The sequence below is a fragment of the Rhinoderma darwinii genome, chromosome 5 (assembly GCF_050947455.1).
Source record: "Rhinoderma darwinii isolate aRhiDar2 chromosome 5, aRhiDar2.hap1, whole genome shotgun sequence".
Classification (NCBI taxonomy): Eukaryota; Metazoa; Chordata; class Amphibia; order Anura; family Rhinodermatidae; genus Rhinoderma; species Rhinoderma darwinii.
Window position 1 is genome coordinate 324,574,807 of NC_134691.1, and position 21,669 is coordinate 324,596,475.

At 41.5% G+C, this 21,669-nt stretch overlaps 2 protein-coding genes across 9 annotated transcripts in view; one reads left to right on the forward strand and one right to left on the reverse strand.

Moving 5' to 3' along the window:
• Positions 1-5,667: 5,667 nt before the first annotated feature.
• SLC25A40 (solute carrier family 25 member 40) overlaps positions 5,668-21,669 on the forward strand; it is a 67,384-nt gene continuing 51,382 nt past the window's right edge. The window contains exon 1 of one of the 2 annotated variants that reach the window (XM_075827637.1): positions 5,668-5,754. The gene's annotated coding sequence lies outside the window, so the exon portion shown is untranslated. The remainder of the gene's footprint in view (positions 5,755-21,669) is intronic. The other variant, XM_075827636.1, reaches the window with a different exon arrangement.
• The window catches only part of DBF4 (DBF4-CDC7 kinase regulatory subunit), a 34,637-nt gene continuing 29,947 nt past the window's right edge, over positions 16,980-21,669 (reverse strand). For all 7 annotated transcript variants that reach the window (XM_075827628.1, XM_075827627.1, XM_075827629.1 and 4 more), the window contains 3 exons: positions 21,231-21,348; positions 19,580-19,704; positions 16,980-18,009 (listed from right to left, as the gene is read on the reverse strand). In XM_075827628.1, coding sequence (XP_075683743.1) covers positions 17,067-18,009; positions 19,580-19,704; positions 21,231-21,348 — 1,186 coding nt within the window. In that variant the 3' untranslated portion in view covers positions 16,980-17,066. The remainder of the gene's footprint in view (positions 18,010-19,579; positions 19,705-21,230; positions 21,349-21,669) is intronic.

Genomic DNA, 21,669 nt, shown 5'->3' on the forward strand with positions numbered 1-21,669 from the left:
GTCAGTGGAAGTATCTACGAGATAATTCTAACAAATACAATATATCCATGTTGGGTCGTAAAGGGAATAGATTAGTTCAAAATTGTGGTAATAACAATGTGAAGCTGATGCTCATACCAACCATTTATTGTTCAACCTGCCGTAGGTTGCAGCAACATATTGACATCACTACGTGTCGAATCATGTGATGTGATTGAACACGTCGCCCGCCCAAAATTTTGGTAGACCCTTTTTTCTTTATTATTCCTGCATTATAGACTCTATAGAAAAACAGCTCCAAAAACGGCCGTGAAAATCGTGAGTGGCTTAAAATACATCTAAAAATCAGGAGCTGTTTTCCCTTGAAAACAGCTCCGTATTTTCAAGTGTTTTTGTGTTTGTGTGTGCACATACCCTGAGGGTATGTTCACACGGGCTATTTTCGGCCCGAAAAACGGCTGAAAAATTCTGTTCCGACAGGGCGTTTTTTACGTGGCCGTTTTTTAAAACGGTCGCGTAAAAAAACGCCCTAGAAAAAGAATTGCATTTCACTTCTTGGGACGTTTTTGGAGCCGTTTTTCATTGACTTTATAGAAAAACAGCTCCAAAAACAGCCATAAAAAACGCGAGTATGATAAAAAAAAAAAGTCTGAAAATCAGGAGCTGTTTTCCCTTGAAAACAGCTCCGTATTTTCAGACGTTTTTTATTTTATGTGTGCACAAACCCTGAGAGTCAGCAGTCCTGACCAGAAAGGTTGCTTAGTTATATACCAATATAGGCTGGATTATAGGAGTAGCAAAAGGAGCAAATGCATTTTCTCCTTCACCATGGGGACCAACTACAAGCCCTTTCCGCCTCAGGATTGATAGACTTGGTACTTGGGGCTGGGTACTACTGAATATGGTAATATTATTTAGACACTGATATTTGGGCACTGTATGGTAGTATTATTCAGACCTGGCACTGTTTGGAGGTATTATTTGTATGGCATAATGTAGTATAATTCAGTCACTGTGTGGCATGGTATGGCACTGCTATTTATGTGCTTTATTATTTTGGCACTGTATGGGTATGTGCACACGAGGGAATTACGTCCGTAATTGACGGACGTATTTCGGCCGCAAGTACCGGACCGAACACAGTGCAGGGAGCCGGGCTCCTAGCATCATACTTATGTACGACGCTAGGAGTCCCTGCCTCGCTGCAGGACAACTGTCCCGTACTGTAATCATGTTTTCAGTACGGGACAGTGGTCCTGCAGCGAGGCAGGGACTCCTAGCGTCGTACATAACTATGATGCTAGGAGCCCGGCTCCCTGCACTGTGTTCGGTCCGGTACTTGCGGCCGAAATACGTCCGTCAATTACGGACGTAATTCCCTGGTGTGCACATACCCTATAGCAGTATTATTGGTTCCATAGAATCGTAGGTGGTCTGGATGTCACACCCGTCATATGGAGATTAAAATGCTATGTTAAGCCAGTAGACTTCATTCAGACAGCCGTAATGTGGCCACACTTTAGTGTCCGTATTACAGCCACAAGTCTCGGCCCGACCGCAGGTTAAATGACCCGAAATTACAGCAAACTGTTCCCCTAAAGCTCTGTGTGGTAGCATATTTTTTTCTGTATGTTTCCATATGGTTCCAAGTATGGCTCCGATTTCCATTGACTTCTATAGGGGAAAATCAGCGTCCATACAGTATCTAATGGAGCCTGCCATGACTTCTCTTTTTCACACATCGGTACAAGGAATGCATATAAAAAACTTCTATGCGAACATTTGGCAGCACATGGAGGCACGAAATCCTTCACAGGATAAGATTAGCGCCATATTATGGATCTGTTATGGATCGGTAATATGGTCGTGTACATGAGGCCTTATTAAGTCATGAAGGATCTCCCTGCCGGCGTTGGGTGTGCCGTATATTATCGGGACAGTTTTTGCCCCTTTTTTTTCAGCTGATTTAGCAGTAATTTGTATTGGTTCTTCAGCAAGGTGTTCTTGGCTGCCTCTTGTGCTGAGTGATGAACACTGGGATAACAGCGCGTTGGCTCGGTTTACAGTTATGCACAAAAGTAAATGAAAGGGCATAAATTTAAGGTTTGTTTATTTATTTAATAAAAGTGGTGAGCTGGACTGTATAAAACACAAATTTTGAAAGGATACCCCCTTCAATAAATTTCTCCCCAATCTGTCGTACAGTGCGGAACAAGATGGTGCACGTCTTTCATAGATATGGCACGCCGCACATTTTTCTGATGCATTCTGCCACATTTTCTTTGATGAATAAGTCCCAAAGTCAATATATAGCTCCTCAGATCTCGGATTTTTGAATAATGTAAATAGCAAACTTGTTATTCCCTTGAGGAACTGAAATATTTTAGCCTTGAACAAGAAGATTTTCTTTTCCTTTGCCGCTTTGTATTACAGTCATAAATTTTTTTTGTAGGTCGCTGTATGGCCGGGTTCACACGTAGCGTAAATACTGTGGATTTTCTGCAACGCATTTAATTGTGGAACATCCGCAGCATAATACAGTAGCAGCAGAGTGGATGAGATTTGAACAAACCTCATCCACACGCTGCGTAAAAAAAAAAAAATCAGCCGAAAAACTGTTCATAAATTGACCTGCGGTGCGGTTATTTAGTCCACAACATGTCAATTTATGCTGCGGAATCGCTGCTTTTCTGTTGCGGGTTTTTCCCCACTAAATTCAATGCGGAGGTAAAACCTGCAACAAACAGATGCTGCGATTTTTGCAGCGGAAGGGTGTCAGACCATACATAACGGGCGCGTGCACGCTATTTTGGCGGTGGGCGGGAATAAGAAGAGGAATGAACGAGACTGCCGGATTATTACCATAAAAGGCACAAAATGTTTGCAGAGCGTTATTTATGGTCGGAGGAGGAGCTAAGGAGAGGGAATAAGGCAATAAACTTGACAGCAGCGGCCAGCAAAGGGAGAGGAAAATTCAATAGGTGAAATGCTGGTGACAGGTTCCTTTAACCCCTTAGTGACCACTAATACGCCTTTTCACGTGATTCACTAATGGGCTTTAGGCTAGGCTGACGCCTTTTCACGTCAGCCTAGTCTAAGTCCTGCATGGGTCTCCCGTGCAGGCAGGAGCCGGGGCTCTGCTGTCTGATGACAGCTGAGCTCCTGCTCCAACGCCCGCGATCGAAGTTTACTTCGATCGCGGCCGTTTAACCCGTTAAATGCCGCCGTCAATAGCGACCGCGGCATTTAACTTTGTTTACAGAGGGAGTGCGCTCCCTCTGTCACCCATCGGCGGCCCGCGAATGAAATCGCGGGTCTCCGATGGGGTGTCATTGCAGCCGGGGGACTGATAAAAGCCCCCAGGTCTGCCCTGGACATATGCCTGTTAGGACGCGCCGGAGGCACGTCCTAACAGATTGCCTGTCAGATTTACACTGACAGGCAATAATGCTCTGGTATACGAAGTATACCAGAGCATTATAGCAGCGATCGGAATATCGCACAGTAAAGTCCCCGAGTGGGACTAATAAAATCAGTCATCAAAGTGAAATAAAGATTATTAATAAAAAGTACAGTAAAAAAATAAATAAAACCATTTTTTTTCCATAAAAAGTGGTTTTATTTAGTAAAAGTGAAAAAAAAAAAAAAAAGTACACATATGTCGTATCGCCGCAACCGTAATGACTCCATTAATAAAGTTAATATGTAATTTAAACCGCAAAGTGAACACCGTAAAAAAAAACGCAAAAAACCATGGCGAAATTGCAATTTTTTTCTATTGCCGCCCAAAAAAGTCATAATAAAAATGAATCAATAAGTCCCACGCACTCCAAAACAGTACCATTCAAAACTACGTCTTGTCCCGCAGAAAACAAGCTAAAAAAATCACTACATTGATGGAAAAATAAAAAAATGACGGCTCTTGGAAAGCGACGATGCAAAAGCAAATAATTTTAGTTCAAAAGTGTTTTTATTGTGCAAAAGTCGTAAAACATAAAAAAAACTCTACAAATGTGGTATCGCCGTAATCGTACCGACCCATAGAATAAAGGTAACATGTTATTTACGTTGCACAGTGAACGGCATCAATTTAAAAACGCATAAAACAATGGTGGAATTTCAGGTTTTTTTTATAATCCCCCCCAAAAAGGTTAATAAAAGTTAATATAAAAATTATATGTACCCAAAAATGCTGCCATTAAAAAGCACAACTAATCCCGCAAAAAACAAGTCCTCATACAGCTATGTAGACGAAAAAATCAAAACGTTATAGCTCTTTGAATGCGACTATAGAAAAACGAATAAAATAGCTTGGTCATTAGGGCCTAAAATGGGCTGGTCACTAAGGGGTTAAAGGGTAACTAAAACATTCAATAAACTTCTGACACATCATAGTGACATGTCAGAAGTTTTGTTCGGTGGGGGTCTGAGCACAGAGACCACCACCAATCACTAAAACGAAGCGGTAGAAGCGTTCATGTGAGTGCTGAGCCACTCAGTTTCTGTTCAGCTTTTCTCGGAAAGCCGATGTAGCGGAATACGGGCTCAAGAGAAAGTCTATGGGAACAGGAAGGGTCAACCTATTGTGATTGCTCTAATGGCATGTCACATGTTATGGGGAGTCACAAAAAATAAATGTTTATCATATAAACCCGATTTAAATAATAATATTTTCGGATAATACATTCATTTTACTACTGGGAAAGTGAATATTGTACATACCATATTTTTTTTTTTTTTTACTGAAGCCACCACTCACTTAGTCACTGTCCTCTGTATCAGAATCTATAACAAAAAATCCAAACAAAAACAGTGATGCAATTCTGGGGTTTTTAGAGACTTCCTCCAGCATCTTGAGGTCTGTTCTCGGTATGGTTTTACTGGGACGGCCAGTCCTTGGCAAATTGACAGTAGTATGAAACGCTCTCTGATCTTTTGGAGTGGAATGATTGATTGGTGCATTTTAAATCTTTATCCAGACTCATAGGCATCTGTAACCTCCTATGAGCGGTTTGGATCTAGGCACGGTGATACTACACAAAAGAGCACACTAAATGCATGATGAAATCTGGAAATATAGGGACCCATAGCAATACTCAGAACGGACCCCACCAACATTCGGTTTTCATGTCCAATATTATATGCAGATTTTTTTTTTTAGAAAGTATCTGAATGTGGGATGTAGTTCTAGTTTTCTGACTTCATAAAATATATAATTCCACATGCATAGAGCCACCACTAGAGGGAGCTAATAGCATATGGCTTTACACACTTAGGGGAGATTCACACGAACGTTGCGTTTTTGCGCGCGCAAACAACGCAGCGTTTTGCGAGCGCAAAAACCATTTGACAGCTGCGTGTGTCATGCGTGTCTGATGCGCGGCTGCGTGATTTTCGCGCAGCCGGCATCATAGAGATGAGGCTTGTCGACGCCCGTCACTGTCCAAGGTGCTGAAAGAGCTAAATCTTTCAGCACCCTCGACAGTGAATGCCGAACACAACAGCGAAAAACCTGTACAAAAAAAAGATAAAGTTCCTACTTACCGAGAACTTCCCGGCCGTTGCCTTGGTGACGCGTCCTTGGTGACGCGTCCTTGGTGACGCGCCTCTCTTGACATCGGGCCCCACCTCCCTGGATGACGCAGCAGTCCAAGTGACCGCTGCAGCCTGTGATTGGCTGCAGCCTGTGCTTGGCCTGTGATTGGCTGGAGCTGTCACTTGAACTGAAGTGTCATCCCGGGAGGTCGGACTGCAGGAAGGAGACAGGAGTAATCGGTAAGTTAGAACTTCGGTTTTTTTTTACAGGTTAATGTATTTTGGGATCGCAAGTCACTGTCCATGGTGCTGAAACAGTTTAACTCTTTCAGCACCATGGACAGTGACTATCTCCTGACGTCGCGTACCGATAATTTTTTTGCCGGGATCGGCCAAAACGAGTTTGGCCGAACCCGGTGAAGTTCGGTACGCTTGTCCGGCTTCGCTCATCGCAAAGACACTCCGTTTGGATGTTCGGAAACAGAAAAGCACGTGGTGCTTTTCGGTTTTCATTCATCCTTTTCACTGCTGTTGCGCGAATCACGCTCGTCCCACGGAAGTGCTTCCGTGTGGTGCGCGTGATTTTCACGCACCCATTGACTTCAATGGGTGCGTGATGCGCGAAATACGCAGAGTTATTGAACCTGTCGCGCTTTTTGCGCAGCAGACAAACGCTGCGCAAAAAGCACGGACTGTCTGTACTGCCCCATAGACTTGTATTGGTCCATGCGTGCCGCGTGAAAACCACGCGGCCCGCACGGACCGAATACACGCTCGTGTGAATCCCCCCTTATACATGAAACATCTGTATGCAGTTAGCACCTCCTAGTGACAGCTATAAGTAGGTGCTTTGACTGTCACAGCACACAATACCAGTTTCTAACCCACCATGGGCCCATAACAGCTGTGGCACTGCCTCTATGGTTGGTACGCCACCGATTGAGGACCTTAGCATGGCCACATACCAGTTGTTGTGGTAAGTAAAGTTATGTGCCTAAATTATACTCCTCCCTAGGTTTCTATATTAGGGTATGTTCACAGGCCCGATTTACGGACTTAATTCAGGCGTTTTACCCATCTGTTTGAAGTCATTGGGTCTTACGGTGTTCTGTGCAGAAGGGCTTTTTTATTTTTTTACGCGCCGCTGTCAAATTGAGGTTTCTAGGCTGAAGCAGAACATAAATAAATAAAAATACCTATAAAAAAAAAAAAAAAAAAAAAAAAAAAAAAATGAAAATTAATTCAGCAAAATTAATGGATCCCATAATCTGCGCCAAATCTGATGGGTCACACAGGGTAGTCTATTCTATAGTAATAGTATCGGGTTGGTCCGTTGCAGCTCATTGCGCTTCAGAGATCATCTTAACCCCTTAGTGACCAGCAAAGTCCCACATTCAGATACTTTATGAAAATTTTAGGCCTTAATGACAAGCACATTTTTGGGTTTTTCAATCGTCGCAGTTAAAGAGCTATAAACTTTTTTTATTTTTCCATCGACATAGTTGTATGAGGACTTTTTTTTTGCGGGATTAGTTGTATTTTTTAATGCCACCATTTTAGGGTACATATTTTCTGATTAACTTTTTTTTTTGGGGGGAGGCGGGATAGATAAAAAAGCAATTCCGCCATTGTTCTATGCATTTTAAATTTTTGCCGTTTACCGTGCAGCGTAAACAACATATTAACTTTATTCTATGAGTCGGTACAATTACGGCAATACCACATATGTAGAGTTTTTTTAAATGTTTTACGACTTTTGCACAATAAAAAAAAAAAACTCTTTTGAACTGAAATTATTTGTTTTTGCATCGTCGCTTTCCAAGAGCCGTAACTTTTTTATTTTTCTGTCAATTTAGTGATAAGTGGGCTTGTTTTTTTGCGAGACGAGTCGTAGTTTTCATTGGTACTTTTTGATTAACTTTTATTGCTTTTCTGGGGGCAATGGGAAAAAAATAGCAATTCCGCCATGTTTTTTTTTTACGGTGTTCTATTTGCAGTTCAAATGACATGTTAACTTTATTGTTTGGGTCATTTCGGTCACGGTGATACCATATATATGTGTAGTTTAACGCGTAAAAAAATCGCGAGTGGCCCAAAAAACATCTGAAAATCAGGAGCGGTTTTCTCTTGAAAACAGTTCCGTATTTTGAGACGTTTTTGACTCTGCGTGTGAACATACCCTAAAACTGACAGGCAATCCATTAGGACATGCCCCTGGTACTGCCTAATAAACATATAGCCAGGGCAGGCCTGGGGGCCTTTGTTAGGCGCCCGGCTGCCATGACACCATATCGAAGGCCCACGATTGCATTTGCGGGCCGCCGATAGGTGACAGAGGGAGCTCTCTCCCTCTGTAAATGACTTAAATGCTGCGGTCGCTATTGACCGCAGCATTTAAGGGGTTAAACGGCCACGATCCAAGTAAACTTAGATCGCTACCGTAGGAGCAGGAGCCCGGCTCCAGCCTGCACAGGACACCCGTGCAGGACTTGGTCTAGCCTAAGACCCCTTAGTGACTGCCAAGGATTGTCTCACACACGGCAGATTAGGTTGCAGAAATTTCTACCTTTACTAGAAAGTCTGTTCCATTCATCTGAATGTGATGGTTTCGGCAGGTTAAAGTCAACTGAATGGAACTGATTTCTGCAACAAAATCTGCCACGCGTGACTGCACCCTTAAGGTATGTCCAAAGGGCTTATTTTCAGCCGCTTTTTAGGCCGTAATCGCCCTGAAAAACGGCTAAAAATACAGAGGCCTCTAAACTCCTGCCCATTGATTTCAATGGGAAAAACTGTGTTTCGCTCCCACGGGGCGTTTTTTACGTGATGTTTGTAAAAACGGCGCGTCAAAAAACACCCCATAAAAAAAGAAGTGCATGTCACTTCTTGAGACGTTTTTCATTCTCTTAATAGAAAAACAGCTCCAAAAACGGACGTAAAAAATGCATAAAAAAATGGTCTGTAAATCAGAGGCTTTCCCTTGAAAAAAGCTCCGTATTTTACAGCCATTTTTTGTTAAGCGTGTGAACATAGCCTTACAATCTTTTGAAACCAACTTTAGCTTTAGTCTGGGTTCCTTCATGCACATAGCAAGGAAATGAATTAACTTCTTTCTCTAGTAAGATACGAGACGCGTTTTGGGTTGTTTCTGTGTTCTAGTACGCCATCTACTGGTCACAGGAAATAAGTTAATTTCTACTCTCCTGGCCTAATATTGCAATTATTATATAGTGATGTTTGTGATCTTCATAAAAGCATAATTTTTTGGTTTGGATCTTTATTCTAATAACACCTAAAAAGTGTCCCTTCAGTTATACTCTCCCACCCAAATATCGGGCATGCAGGAGCTTCTCCATGCCCATTGTCAGATTGGGCAGAATACAACTGGAATGACACTATGTAAAAGGAGTGTGTCCTTTGGTGAATATAGAAACCCATGCCATCAACTAGAAAACAACGAAGTCAATTGTAACAAAAGATCTGTAGTACTATAAAAGGTCTTGTTCACACAGCGCTTAAAAAGCCCCAAAAAACAAACAGCCACGACATGTAAACACATCAAAAACGCTAGAGATTTTACAAAGTGCTTTTTAAAGTAGAGGCGTTTTTTTGGGCGCGTAATTATGACTCCCCGGCAGCGGAGACTCGTTTGCATCGCCATCAACAAGAAAAAAAAGTCAGTCAGTCGTTCTCCACTGTGTTTATAGCAGAGATCTCGACAATGATGATGAATTGAAAACAAAAATATATTAGAAAGTTGCACAATTTTTAATTGTATAGTGATTAACCCCTTGAGTACCCAGCTCATTTTGGCCTTGAGGACCAGACCCATTTTTTCAAATCTGACATGTATCACTTTATGTGGTAATAACTCCGGAATGCTTTTACCTATCCAATTGATTCTGAGATTGTTTTCTCGTGACATATTGTACTTTAGGTTAGTGAAAAAATTTGGTCGTTTACAGATGGTAATTCCACACAAAATAGTTACCAATTAACATCTCCCATATGTCTACTTTATGCTTGCATCGTTTTTTGAACATCCTTTTATTTTTCTATGACCTCACAAGGCTTAGAACTTTAGCAGCAATTTCTCATATTTTTAAGAAAATTTCAAAAAGCGATTTTTTCAGGGACGAGTTCAGTTCTGAAGTGGTTTTGAGTGCCCTATATATTAGAAACCCCCATAAAACACCCCATTTTGAAAACTGCACCCCTCAAAGTATCCAAAACAGCATTCAGAAAGTGTTTCAACTCTTTAGGCGTTTTACAGGAATTGAAGGAAAGTAGAGCTGAAATTTTCAAATTTCATTTTTTTTTACAAAATTCATTTGTAATACATTTTCTTCTGTACCACAGAAGGTTTTACCTGAGAAACGCAACTCAATATTTATTGCCCAGATTCTGCACTTTTTAGAAATATCCCACATGTGGCCCTAGTGTCCTAATGGACTGAAACACAGGCCTCAGAAGCAAAGGAGCACCTCTTGGATTTTGGGGCCTCCTTTTTTCAGAATATATTTTAGGCACCATGTCAGGTTTGAAGAGGTCTTGTGGTGCCAAAACAGTGGAAACCCCCAAAAGTGACCCCCATTTTTTAAACTACACCCCTCAGGGAATTTATCTAGGGGTATAGTTAGCATTTTGACCCCACAGGTATTTTGCTATATTTTCTGGAGTTAGTCTGTGAAAATGAAAATCTACTTTTTTTCTGGAAAAACGTAAAAATTTCTAATTTTTGCAAGAAATAAAAGGAGAGAAAGCACCCCAACATTTGTAAAGCAATTTCTCGCGATTACGGAAATACCCCATATGTGGTAATAAACTGCTGTTTGGACCCACAGCAGGGCTCAGAAGGGAAGGAGCGCCATTTGGATTTTGGAGCTCTGATTTTACTGGAATGGTTTTCAGTGCCGTGTCACGTTTGCAACGCCCTGGAGGGACCTAAACAGTGGAATCCCCCCAAAAGTGACCCCATTTTGGAAACTATACCCCTCAAGGAATTTTTCTAGTGGTATAGTTATCATTTTGACCCCACAGGTTTTTTGCTGAATTTATTGGAATTAGTCTGTGAAGATGAAAAGAGACTTTTTTTTTGGAAAAAACACAGAATTTTCTAATTTTTATAAGGAATAAAGGAGAAAAAGCACCTCAACATTTGTAAAGCAATTTCTCCTGATTACGGAAATACCCCATTATGTGGTAATAAACTGCTGTTTGGACCCATGGCAGGGCTCAGAAGGGACGGAGCACCATTTGGATTTTGCAGCTCAGATTTTGCTGAATTGGTTTCTGGGGGCCATGTCGCATTTGCAGAGTCCCTGAAGTACCAGTACAGTAGAAATTCCCCAGATGTGATCCCAATTTGGAGACTATACCCCTGAAAGAATTAAATTAGAGGTGTAGTGAGCATTTTGAGCCCTCAGGTGTTTTATAGATTTTATTAGAATTGGTCCGTGAAAATGAAAACATTTTTTTTTTCCAATAACCTGTAGCTTTAGCTCAGAATTTTTCATTTCCACAAGGAATACAGGAGAAAAGACACCCCAAAATGTGTTACACAATTTCTCCTGATTACGGAAATACCCCATATGTGGTTGTAAACGGCTATTTGGACATACGGCAAGGGTCTAAACGGAAAAAGTGCAATTTCGTTTTTGGAGTGGAGATTTTACAAAATTTGTTTTTGACGCCATGTTGCATTGCGCTGAGGTACGAGTACAGTGAAAACTCCCGAGAAGTGACCCCATTTAGGAAACTACACCCCTCAAGGAATTCATCTAGAAGTGTAGTGAGCATTTTGACCCCCAAAGGTTTTGCAGAAATTAGTGCACAGTGGATGTTGCAGATTGAAAATTGCCATTTTCCACATATATGCTATTTCAGTGCCCAATGCATTGGGCCCAGCTTGTACCACCGGAGACATACGCCCCATAAATTGTTAAGCGGTTCTCCAGAGTACGGTAATACCCCATATGTGGTCATAAACCGCTGTTTGGGCACACTGCCAGGCCCAGAAGGAGCGCCATTTGGCTTTTGGAGCGCAGATTTTGCTTGGTAGTAGTATTGTTTAGTGTTTTACTGGTGTTTCAGTTTATAATGTGGGGGCATATGTAATCTGTGCGGAGTACATACATTTTTTTCGTGACACACTGTCGTTTTTATTGGTACCATGTTTGGCTACGCGCGACTTTTTGATCACTTTTTATTCCATTTTTTTGGAAACAACGTGACCAAAAAAGGAAATTCTGCCATTGTTTCTTATGGTATTTTTTTACGGTGTTCACCGTGCGGGATAAATAATATGATATTTTTTTAGGTCAGGCCGATACGAACGCGGCGATACCTATTATGTCTAGTTTTTGTCTTTTTTTTCTAATTATAAAGGGCTTGATAAGGGAAACAAGGCGATTGTTTTTATTACGTAAAACTTGTATTTATTTATTTATCTAAAACTTTTTTTTCACTTTTTATTTTACACATACTAGGGGACTGGAAGATCTGATCTTCTGATCCCCTGCACAATACACTGCACTACTTCTGTATGTACTGATGTAGTGCAGTGTATTGTAACTGTCACTTTACAACTGACAGTTGAGCCTATTACGTCCTGCCTTGGGCAGGACCTAATAGGCTCCCGTACCTGGCAACCAGGAAGCCGTTGCTAGGCTTCCTGGTTGCCATTGCAACCATCAGAACCCCGCGATTTTTCGCGGGGGGGCAATGGGGTGCAGAGGGAGCCCCCTCCCTCTGTATCAATCACTTAAATGCCGCTGTCGCTATTGACAGCGGCATTTAAGGGGTTAAACTACAGCGATCGGAGAGGACAGTGATCGCTGTAGTTGCAGTGGGATGTCGGCTGTATATTACAGCCGACATCCGATGAAGATGGAGCGAGCACAGCTCCTGTGCCCGCTTCATCCTCAGGGCGTTACTATACGCCCATTTTCGGGAAGGGGTTAATAAAAAGTGTGTTTTTTTTTTTTACACCGCTTTCTCTGATCTCCTCACGTATCTCACAGAAGTGAGGAGATCAGAGACAGTGACAGGAGCTTTCTCCTGCAGACGACGTCACAGACGGCTGTGATTGGTCAGTCTTCAGAGACTGACCAATCACAGCAATCGCCGGCATTGGGGACTGCTAATTGGTCCCCAGGCCGGTAGCAGACGGTTAGCTGTCAATGACAGCTGCCGCCGCTGTTCTGTCGCTATGTGATTTCACATAGTGACAGTTTATTCGTACTATTACGTCATAGGTACGCAAGGGGTTAAAACTGTGTAAAAATAAATAAAGGTTCACTTCCCCTTCTTGCTTTGTCTACCCGTTCCCTTGTTGCTCTATATTCATATATTCCCTGATTTTCTTTGGTGTTTCTTGCACTCTTCCTCTGTCAGGATACGGAGACGTATGATTCTCAAGGGCAGGAAGAAAACCTTTAAGTCATGTAAGAAAAAAAAAAAAAAGAAAAGCCCCTGTGGTCTTTGTACAGATGTGAAACCTGCACAACTAAAAAACCGCAATTGGCATAATATATTCTTCTAAATTATACAGTAACACTACAACAGTAGGCCTCATACACACGGCCGTGTTTTTGGGGCTGCAAATCCACGGGTGAATTGCGGCCGCACTCATTTTTATGGGCACATGGACCGCAAAAACTATAGGACAGGTCTTTTTACGGTCGCATTTTGCGGTCCAGGCTCATTAAAGTGCATGCGGGCAGCCCCCGGGCGACACTCCGCAGCCATCCGAGCCACAAATCACTATGGTTGTGTGTATGAGCCCTAAGGCCCTATGCACACGACTGTAGCTTTCATTTGTAATTTCCTTATGAAATTGCAGACCCATTCACTTCTAAAGGCCACAGACACCTTTCAGGATATTTGCAGGTGTGTCTGTGCCGTAGAATTGATTAGCAAAATATAGAACGTCTTATTCGCGTCCGCAATTGCGGAACGGACTCTCCCATAGAAGTCTATGGGCGCTTCCGCCATTGTGGATGGATACGTATGCGTATTTGCGGACAGTAAAAACCCTTACGGTCGTGTGCACGAGGCCTAACTAAAAACATTAAAAAAAAAAAACTTCTGACCTCTCAATAGAAAGTCTATGAGCCCATACACCAACTGCTACTGCTTCCAATTTTTCAGCCGTTTACAGCCAACAATAAGCAGTGTGAACGTACCCTTACTCTTTAACAAAGGAGTTTAGGCCTTGTTCACACAGCGCTCAAAAAAAATTACGTGTAAATGAGTCATAAACGCTAGCATTTCAGCAAAGCGCTTATTAAAGTACAGGCGTTTGACGTATTTTCGGCACATAATTAGGGCTCCCACAGACTATGGGGATTAGGCGCATTTTCAGCACCAAGAATTGACCTGACACTTTATCTCAGACTATGCGCTTTATAAACACGACAGTGTAAAAAAAAAAAAACAAAAAAAAAAACCCACGCGTCGTATGCACTACAATGCATTTTTCCATTGATGTTAACGGGAAGCTTAAAGCAAGCACTTTTGAAGCATTTTTCAGTGCGTCAAATAAACACCACGTGAACAAGGCCTTATAGTCCAAGTGCCCTGCTCTACATGCAGAGGATTCCTGCTGCAGGTGTACAAACAATAAAATCACTAATCTACTAATGCAATTTATTGGATTTTTCTACTTACTGTAAGTCTAGTACTGTCTCAATGTATTCGTTGGGTGACAGCACCAGGGATATAAGCCCTTGCCACTAGGAGAGGGGGGGGGGGGGGGAGTTGTTTCCATCCCAGCAGGCCGTATTTTTCCCACAAACAGAGTAACATCAGTTTGTACAAAAAGCAGGAGAAGGGGGAAAAACAAATAAAAACAAACCAGCGCATCCAGCGTCCCGGAAGAACAACCATAACCAATATCCCAGATCAAATACAATGAACAGAAGGGCGAGATCAGTGTCTCCAATAAATACAAGACAGGAATTTTATGGCAAGTAAAAAAAAAAAAAAATATCCAATTATTAAATTGCATTCACTGATAAACGAGACATTTTAACCCCTTAATGACGCAGCCTAGTTTTGGCCTTAAGGCTCAGAGCCCATTTTTTTCAAACCTGACATGTGTCACTATGTGGTAATAACTCTGGAATGCTTATACATATCCAAGCGATTGAGACTGTTTTCCCATGACCCATTGGACTTGGTTAGTGGTAAAATTTGGTTGATATATTCAGTGTTCGTGAAAAATAGCAAAATTGACAAACAATAAAAATTTTCGTATTTTAAATGTATCTGCTTGTAAGACAGAGGGTTATACCACACACAATAGTTACTAGTTCACATTTCCCATATGTCTACTATATGTTCAATCATTTTTTTTCAAAAATCTTATTTTTCTAGGGTGTTACATGGCTTAGAACATAAGCAGCAATTTCTCATATTTTGAGTGAAATTTCAAAAGCTTTTTTTTTTTTAGGTACCAGTTCAGTTCTGAATTGGCTTTGAGGGCCTTATTTATTAAAACCCCCCATTTTAAAAACTAGACCACTCAACGTATTCACAACAGCATCTAGAACGTTTATTAACCCTTTAGGTGTTTCACAGGAATTTAAAGCAAAGTAGGTGTGAAATTTACAAATTTCATTTTTTTATGCAGAAAATCCTTTATTCAATTTTTTTTCCCTTTAACCAGAAGGTTTTACTAGAGAAAGGCAACTCCATATTTATTGCCCAGATTCTGCAGTTTAGAAATATCCCACATGTGGCCCTAGTGCACTAATGGACTGAAGCACCGGCTTCAGTAGCAAAGGAGCACCCAGAGGATTTTGAGGCCTCCTATTAGATTATATTTTAGGCACCATGTCAGGTTAAGAGGTTTTGTGGTGCCAAAACAGTGGAAACCCCCCAAAAGTGACCCCATTTGGCAAACTACACCCTTCAAGGAATTTAGCGAGGGGTATAATGAGCATTTAGACCCCACAGGGGTTTTGCTGCATTTTGTGGAATTATGCTGTGCAATTGAAAATCACATTTTTCCGATAAAAAGGCACAACATTTTTACAGGGAATAAAAAGGAGAAAATGCACCCCAACATTTGAAAAGCAATTTCTCAATATGTGATAATATAAGCAATACCCCATATGTGATAATAAACTGCTGGTTGGACAAACAGCAGGGCTCCGAAAGGCAGGCTTTGGCATGTAGATTTTGCAGGATTGGTTTCAGGGCTTCTAAGGTACCAGTACAGGGGAAACGCCTTAAAATTGACCCCATTTTGAAAACTAGACCCCTTGAGGAATTCTTTGTAATTTTCATGGGGTACATGCGACTTTTTGATCAGTTTTTATTCTATTTCTTATGAGACGTGGTGACTAAAAGACAGCAAATCTACTACGGTTTTCTCTTTTTTTTTTTTTACAGCGTTCACCGTGCGCTATAAATGACATTCACTTTATTCTGTGGGGCGATAAGATTACGGCGGTACCATATGTTTATAGTTTTTTTTTCTTTTATGTCTTTGCACAATAAAAAAAACATTTATACAAAAATATCAATTACTTTTTATGTTGCCTTATTCTAAGAGCCATTAGGCCCGTGTGAGGACTTGTTTTTTCGATCAGTACCATTTTTGGTTACATGCGACGGATCTTTTTATTCTATTTTTTCAGAGGTGAAGGGACTAAAAAAATTAAATTGGGATTCTGGTATTGTTTACTATTTTCTTATATGGCTTTCACCGAGTGGGATAAATAACTAAATACTTTCACAGTTCAGGTCGTTACGATACCAATTATGTAATGTTTAATTATTTTAATAAAAAGGACTGATGAGGGAAAAAGGGGGATTTTTACTTTTATTACTTAAACTTTTTCTTTTTTTGGTCCCACTAGGGGACTTGAAGGCAGGAGGCCCGGATCGCAATTCTAACACTGACAGCAAGCATAGTGGGTCCTGACTTTGTCAAGACCCACTAGGCTTCCGTAGATGGCATAGCCTTAGGCCATCGTTAGGCCTCGGTTGCCGTAGCGACCATGTCGCGGATGTTGAGGGGGGGTTTTAATCCCTAAGAAGCCACAAACGCTGTTGAACGCAGCTTCTAAGTAGTTAATCAGCGGGACCACCGCGATCAGTCCCTGTGGCAACTGCTGTACGAGACAGCAGTTGTCACAGCGCCTGTATGTGCCGGGAGCGTGCCAGAATGGCCGTTCCTCCCGTGACGTACTATTAGGTCATGGAGCGCGAACGATGCGCTCATCATGACCTAATCATACATCCAGGAGCGGGGAGGGGTTAATGTTCCTCCTGAGCAGTTCCCTTTCAGCTGCCCCGTAAGTAGATTTTTTTTTTTAGACCATGTCCTGTCCATTGCTAATCGGGAGAAAGGATACACAGCACAAAAAAAAAAAACCCCACAAAAAACGACATCTTAGAATACTTAGTCAAGACTGGAAAATCATCTGACCAGCAAAGAACTCAAAAAAAAAAAAAAGGTTATAATCATAGATTTAATTTTTGGGGAAAGTTCAGATGCAAAATCTATCTACAAAAAAATCTATAAAATCATAAAAAACACATTAAAAGCCATTAAAAGTAGAGGCTGAAGAACCGGTGTTTGAAAATAACGACAAAAGAACATTTCCATGAGATGACGGCTGCTCCTCCAGGTCCTCCCTACATTGCAGACTGTACATAGAGTTACAGGAGAACCCATGAAACTCTGAATGGGCGTCACTGCTCTGAAATAAACATTGAAGTCTTTCTTTGGATGCGCTGACATTACACTCTTCCAGTGGGACAGAAACCTTACAAGAATTACAGGGAAGCTCCTCCGGCTTTCTTGCCTTCCGCTCCAATTGTTTTACTTTTCTGTGCAATTTGCTGGAAGGCCAGCTAGGAGGTAGGTGGGATAATGTATCCGACTCCCTCAAAGGACAAGTCTTTTCCAAATCCTTGCTGGATTTTGTTATTGGTGGCAGTGCAGACACGTTTTCAGTCTCCAGAGTTTTAGAACACAAAGGTAATGAATCCAGGGAGTAATCCAGTTTAAGCTTTTTACTAGGGAAATTTACAGGCTCCGATAAACAGTTGTGGTCATTTTGAGCGGTTTCATAAAGTTCCAGGTCTATTAATCTTTTACAGTCATTCACCATTAGATGCAAGTCTTCTTGGGCACTCTCATTGTGATCCGGTAAAATGTTCATAGGTTCAGCAGGGGACACGTTCTCATGAGTGGGTGTAATGACTCGTGAACTGGGTGGTTTGGAGAAGGAGTCTGTCACGCAGGTAACGCTGCATAAAGATGGAGGTGGACAAGGAATGGTAAACATTGCTTCAGAATGGCAAACCAGATTATTGACAAGAGTATAGGCCACATCCAGTGGTTTTGTGGACTCCGTTTCCTGCACAACACCAGTCTCCAGGTTACTGACAGGAGAGTGTTTTGGAGAAATCTGGTTAATCTGTGTTGGGAACTCTTTCTCCCCTTGTACAGTTCCAGCAGGAAGTAATAATCCAGACCTGCAGATAAAACCAAGAGAATGGTCACATTTCAGGAGAATACATTTAGATAAGCTGCGTTTATACCGTAAAGTAGTTCAGTGTTTAAAAGTGCTCTCAAATCATAGTAAGTGATAGAGGGGGTCCGCCTGCTAGGACCTCAGTGGTCCTTGGAGTTAAGCTCTTTCCTGCACAGCTATGCCCCCACTGCGCAGCGAACTGCAACACAACCCCACTCACTATAGCGGAGGCATTATTTTTTAGAAATAAAGTAATCATGATCAAAAATTATAGGTCTTCGAACAAGCTTTTTTTTTTTTGTTATGATGGTATCCCAAAAAAAAACACAAAAAAACTGGCGAACCTGGCAGCAAGTGTCCAATTTCCAGCTGGGGAAACAGAGCATTACACAGCACCCTCTGAAATCAATGGGCTGTCCAAATTAATGCACGGACGTGCGTGGCCCACTAGTGACTTTTATGTTCCCCCATTCAAAAGGCTCATCCCTCAATTCAAAATTCCTGTAATAGTTTAAGAAAATAAAAGGTTATCTAAACCAGACAATCCTTTTAACCCCTTGGCAACATCCAATGTACCATTACATCGCATGTACGCCATCACAATATGGTGCAGCCATGGGATCTGGGTCTGCAACATATGCCGGCTGTTTGACTGACACTCGCAAGCAACAGCCAAGATTGGAGAGAATTCTGGTCCCGGCCATTTGAACCCTTAGACGCCACGGACAATAGCGGAAAACATTAATATGGTATACTGCCCTTACAAATTCGTGTAAAAAAATAATTTCATGGTTGCAATCCTTTATCAAAGTGCACCTCTAATTATATAGAAAAACTATTATAGTGCAGGATTTAACAAAAATCCTGCACTGTAACCGTTAAGCTATATAAATCGAAGGTACACTTTAATACATTAAGAATGATGGCCTTCCTAAAACTAGTTGAAAGGGGTTGCCTTATCACAAATTCAGCTGACCCGTGTGTCTGGATTCAGAAACCGCCAGCAGCCGATGCAGGAGAAATGTTAAATTACACGTTGGCCATTCAGACACGTAGAGGGGCTCGATAACAATCACAAGGAGAGACGCGCTTTGTTAACAGCTCACCGCCCTGCCCCTAACAAGGCACATGGAAAGGGGTTGTTTCCACAACACAACCCCTTTAGGGCTCAAAATTAACTTTGTACATTAGTGGAACTTTACAACAAAATATTGTACATAGCCTCTATATGCTAACTGCACATAGTATAGTGCGAAAAACAGCTGAAATCTACCAGCATGCCACGCACACACCGAGCTTGCTCATAGCCGGGATGGATCTAAGCTCATCTCCCTCTAGCTGGCATTAGCAGGACAGTTTGGTGGCAGTAACCTTCTAGATATCAGAAGTCTTCTGCGGACAGACCCCAATCCAATAAGACCAAGAGACAAGGCATTTGCTAATCCAACTAAATTACAAAATATCGGTTTGTCTATATGAATTCCTCTACCATGCATAGGTACATTTTAAAATCATGGACTAAAATATTAAGCAGCTTTTGCGACTAAAAAATAGAATTAAAATAAGAATACCCTTGAGGCATTTGATTAAATTTCGACCAGTCAACAAAGTCAAACTCAAATGAAGTAATAAGATTATCCACATCCTGATAGTGCGGGGCCTGAGCATAGTTCTTGTGTTGCTGACTCAGAAGGTGCTGCAATATGGAGAAAGAATGTTTAGGAGGACATGTCAAATACAGCTTCACTCAATTTAATAAAGTAAAGTCAAATTTGGTTAAAAAAACACAACATTCCTAAAACCTATGCTGCGGTTACTAAATAATAATCAGAACATCAAACATTTAAATAGGATCCATCATATTTATGCTGACCTGTCTGAGGGTAGCATAAAGTAGTGACAGATATGCCGATTTCAGCGGTCTGTCGCTTATTAGGTAAATCGCTGTAGTTTAGGAGAACTTACACTTTACAGGAGCGATGAGCCGGACGCAATGCAAAGCTTGAGTCCAATGATAATCATGCCATCATGCTGTCCTCACCCTCCATTCATGGATTTGACACGATTACTGCGCATAGGGAGAAAAGTGTCAATCAGCGGCTGGACAGCAGGGGGCACTATGAAGATATGAGTATCATTGAACTCAAGCATTGCAAGTCTAAAGCGCAAGTTCTGCTAAACTACAGAGATTTACCTAAAAAGTGACGGCCCACTGAAATCAGCGTGTCTGTCCCGTCTGTATTCTACCCTCAGGCAGGACAGAATAAATAAATATCTGACAGATCTGTAATAAACAGGGTCTTCATATTAAAGAGGCTCTGTCACCAGATTTTGCAACCCCTATCTGCTATTGCAGCAGATAGGCGCTGCAATGTAGATTACAGTAACGTTTTTATTTTTAAAAAACGAGCATTTTTGGCCAAGTTATGACCATTTTTGTAGTTATGCAAATGAGGCTTGCAAAAGTCCAAGTGGGTGTGTTTAAAAGTTAAAGTCCAAGTGGGCGTGTATTATGTGCGTACATCGGGGCGTTTTTAATACTTTTACTAGCTGGGCGCTCTGAAGAGAAGTATCATCCACTTCTCTTCAGAACGCCCAGCTTCTGGCAGTGCAGATCTGTGACGTCACTCACAGGTCCTGCATCGTGTCAGACGAGCGAGGACACATCGGCACCAGAGGCTTCAGTTGATTCTGCAGCAGCATCAGCGTTAGCAGGTAAGTCGATGTAGCTACTTACCTGCTGATGCTGCTGCAGAATCATCTGTAGCCTCTGGTGCCGATGTGTCCTCGCTCGTCTGACACGATGCAGGACCTGGGGAAGTGACATCACAGCGTGATCTCTCGAGAACACGCTGTGTCTGCACTGCCAGAAGCTGGGCGTTCTGAAGAGAAGTGGATGATACTTCTCATCAGAGCGCCCAGCTAGTAAAAGTAGTAAACACGCCCCGATGTACGCACATAATACACGCCCAGTTGGACTTTTACTTTTAAACACGCCCACTTGGACTTTTGCAAGCCTCATTTGCATAACTACAAAAATGGTCATAACTTGGCCAAAAATGCTCGTTTTTTAAAAATAAAAACGTTACTGTAATCTACATTGCAGCGCCGATCTGCTGCAATAGCAGATAGGGGTTGCAAAATCTGGTGACAGAGCCTCTTTCAAGCAGAACATTCAACCTAAATATTATAAATGATGGTGCATCAAAAAAAAGTACTTACAGCTTCCAGGTCATCATATTTCTGTAGGCAGCATTCACAGTATCCACGCTTTTTCTGCTCCTTAAATTTATTGTGAGAAATGTTTCCTTCATCTTGCCCATGCCAAGTCTTATTTAGGCTAGAAAAAATAAAATAAAATAAAAAACAAAATGCAGCTTTCATTTTACTCCATAATAAAAGCTTTAAAGAAAAAAAAACAAAAAAAAAAAAAAACCAACGGTCAGCACTACACTATCAGTGTCTATATGCGTTCAATAACATTATAAAAGCTTTCTACATTCTGACAGTTCATTGCTGACATCTGTGACAATTCGTTTTCGTACACCAGAACACTTGTTAGTCGTATATAAATGACTTTCCTACAGTTTTGAAGTGCAGTTATGCGACAGCCAAGCTCCTCCCAGGGTACGACAGCAGTTGGAAATATTAATATGACCAA